This window comes from Meleagris gallopavo, chromosome 23 (genome assembly GCF_000146605.3).
Source record: "Meleagris gallopavo isolate NT-WF06-2002-E0010 breed Aviagen turkey brand Nicholas breeding stock chromosome 23, Turkey_5.1, whole genome shotgun sequence".
NCBI classification, from domain to species: domain Eukaryota; kingdom Metazoa; phylum Chordata; class Aves; order Galliformes; family Phasianidae; genus Meleagris; species Meleagris gallopavo.
In genome coordinates, this window is record NC_015033.2 from 4,459,974 (window position 1) to 4,462,193 (window position 2,220).

The 2,220-nt window shown below is 61.4% G+C and overlaps 1 protein-coding gene across 1 annotated transcript; it reads left to right on the forward strand.

The window, feature by feature from the left end:
• The first annotated feature begins 14 nt into the window (after nucleotides 1-14).
• CLDN19 (claudin 19) lies at nucleotides 15-2,214 on the forward strand. The gene is made up of 4 exons (XM_003212357.3): nucleotides 15-256; nucleotides 1,405-1,569; nucleotides 1,701-1,785; nucleotides 1,952-2,214. Exons 1-4 carry the CDS (start codon nucleotides 34-36, stop codon nucleotides 2,106-2,108), a joined length of 630 nt encoding a protein of 209 aa, XP_003212405.1. The 5' UTR covers nucleotides 15-33; the 3' UTR covers nucleotides 2,109-2,214.
• Nucleotides 2,215-2,220: the final 6 nt, after the last annotated feature.

A 2,220-nucleotide genomic window follows, 5' to 3' on the forward strand; every position in this document is an offset into this window, starting at 1 on the left:
GAGCCGGGCCGGGCCGGGCGCAGCGCGGCGGCGATGGGCGGCGGAGCACGGGAGCTGGCGGGGTACCTGGCCGCGTTGGGCGGGTGGGTGGCGGCTCTGGCTGCCGCGGCTCTGCCCCAGTGGAGACAGAGCTCGTACGCCGGAGACGCCATCATCACGGCGGTGGGGCTGCACGAAGGGCTGTGGATGAGCTGCGCCGCGCAGAGCACCGGGCAGGTGCAGTGCCGCCTGCACGACTCGCTGCTCTCCCTCGACGGTGCGTACAGGGGCGGCGGGCGTATCCCTTCCCTCGGCGCTGAGCCCCTTCCAAGGAGCTGAGCCAACCCCCGTGGCTTTGAGCCAACCCGTCCCCACTTCCCAGCCCGGGTCCGAGCCCCCTTAGTGCCCTTCCCGCTGATCTGAGCCATCCTTTAGGTCCCGGCCCTACGCCTCCCCCAGGTTTGAGCTCCCCTTCCCAGCTCTATGGGAAGAGATCACCTTCCCCCTGAACATCCGAGCCCAGTGCATGTCAGAGCTCTCCTTGCTCTTCCGTGGGTCTGCATCCTGCTGTGGATCTGAGCCTCTTGTGCTTCTCTTCGTGCTCCAGTCCCACTTTGTACCCACAGTTTGAGCGCCTCTGCAGCTCGGAGCCCCACTGTAGGGCTGAGCCCATCTCTTGGCCATGGGCTTAAAGCCCTCGCCCTCCCCAGTCTCTGTGGGTTTGAGCCACATGGTGGGCATCAAATTTGGGAATGGCAGCTGCACAGTGGGGACATTGCAACCCTGGGGTTGTGCGCAGTGTTGGGGACTGTCGTGCTGCTGAAACTGCAGCCACAAGAGTGTGGAGGGAGGAGGAAGAGCGTGGTGGGGAAAAAGGCTGAGGCCCCAGTGCTGAGAGTGAGTCAAGCTCTTCTTGTTCTGCCATGGGACTGCATCCTGCTGGGTCTAAGCCCCTTGCTCTTCTCTTTGTGTTCCAGTCCTGCTTTGCACCCACAGTTTGAGTCCTGGTGTGGATCAGAGCCCCGCTGTAGATCTGAGCCCAGCTTGTGCCTATGGGTTTCAGCCCCTTTGTCTTTGCCCCCAATCCCTGTGGGTTTGTGGATCCCGACAGTGGGTGCCACGTGGGGACATCACGACCCTAGGGCTGTGCACAGCATTTGGGGACGGTGCTGCTGCTGAAATTGCAGTGAGAAGAGCAGAGAGGGAGGAAAAAGAGCGTGGTGGGGAGGAAAGCTGGGGACCCTGGTGTAGAGAGTGAGCCAAGGTCTCCTGGCACAGTGCCCCCAGCACAGGAGCTGTGAGTGACCCTACACAGTGAGGACAGGGTTAAGGATAAGGTAAAGGACAGGGTGTTAAGGAGAGGTCGGTCCCAGTGGGAAGTGACTTCACCTTGCAGTGCTGCGAGCAGCGTGTTTCCCCCTGCAGTTCACATCCAGACCTCCCGGGCTCTCATGGTTATTTCTCTCCTCCTGGGTTTCTTCGGCATCATCGTGAGCGTCGTGGGCATGAAATGCACCAAGGTTGGTGAAGAGGATCCCATCACCAAGAGCCGCATTGCTGTTGCTGGAGGTGTCCTCTTCATCCTCTGCGGTAAGCCGCTGGGCAGCTGCAGCCTTTGTGCCCCTTTGATGCAGAAAAGCTCCAATAGCCTTTAACAGGAGGGAAGCGGAGCTGTTTGGCAATGAGTTGGGCATTGCTGATGCTCGGTGTTTGACACTCAGGTCTGTGCACGTTAGCGGCCGTCTCCTTGTACGCCACGCAGGTCACCTACGAGTTCTTCAGTGCCAGCACTCCGATCAACGCCAGGTAGGAGCCCCCTTGGGGTCACTGCTTCCCTGAGCTCCTCTGCATCGCTGGGGCTGCAGCTGTGCTGGTTTGGGCACCGTAGTGTGGTAGGCAGTGGTGACATGCAGCCCCACTCCTCTTTGCTTTTCCCATCCCCTGATGCTATACCAACCCTGTCTTACCGCAGGTACGAGTTTGGCTCAGCGCTGTTTGTCGGCTGGGGGGCTGCCAGCCTCACCGTGCTGGGGGGCTCCCTGCTCTGCTGCTCCTGCCCTGCCAAGGAGCGCCAAGGACAGCAGTACTACCGACAGTCGCAGCCTTCCACAGCCCGGGAGTACGTCTGACCCCAGCCCTGCCCTCCCACGCCCTCCCCTCCCAAGAGCAGGCACGGCCCGGTGTTCCCACAGGGCACACAGCTCAAGGGCACCACCAGAGACTTTTCTTCTGCTGGGGACG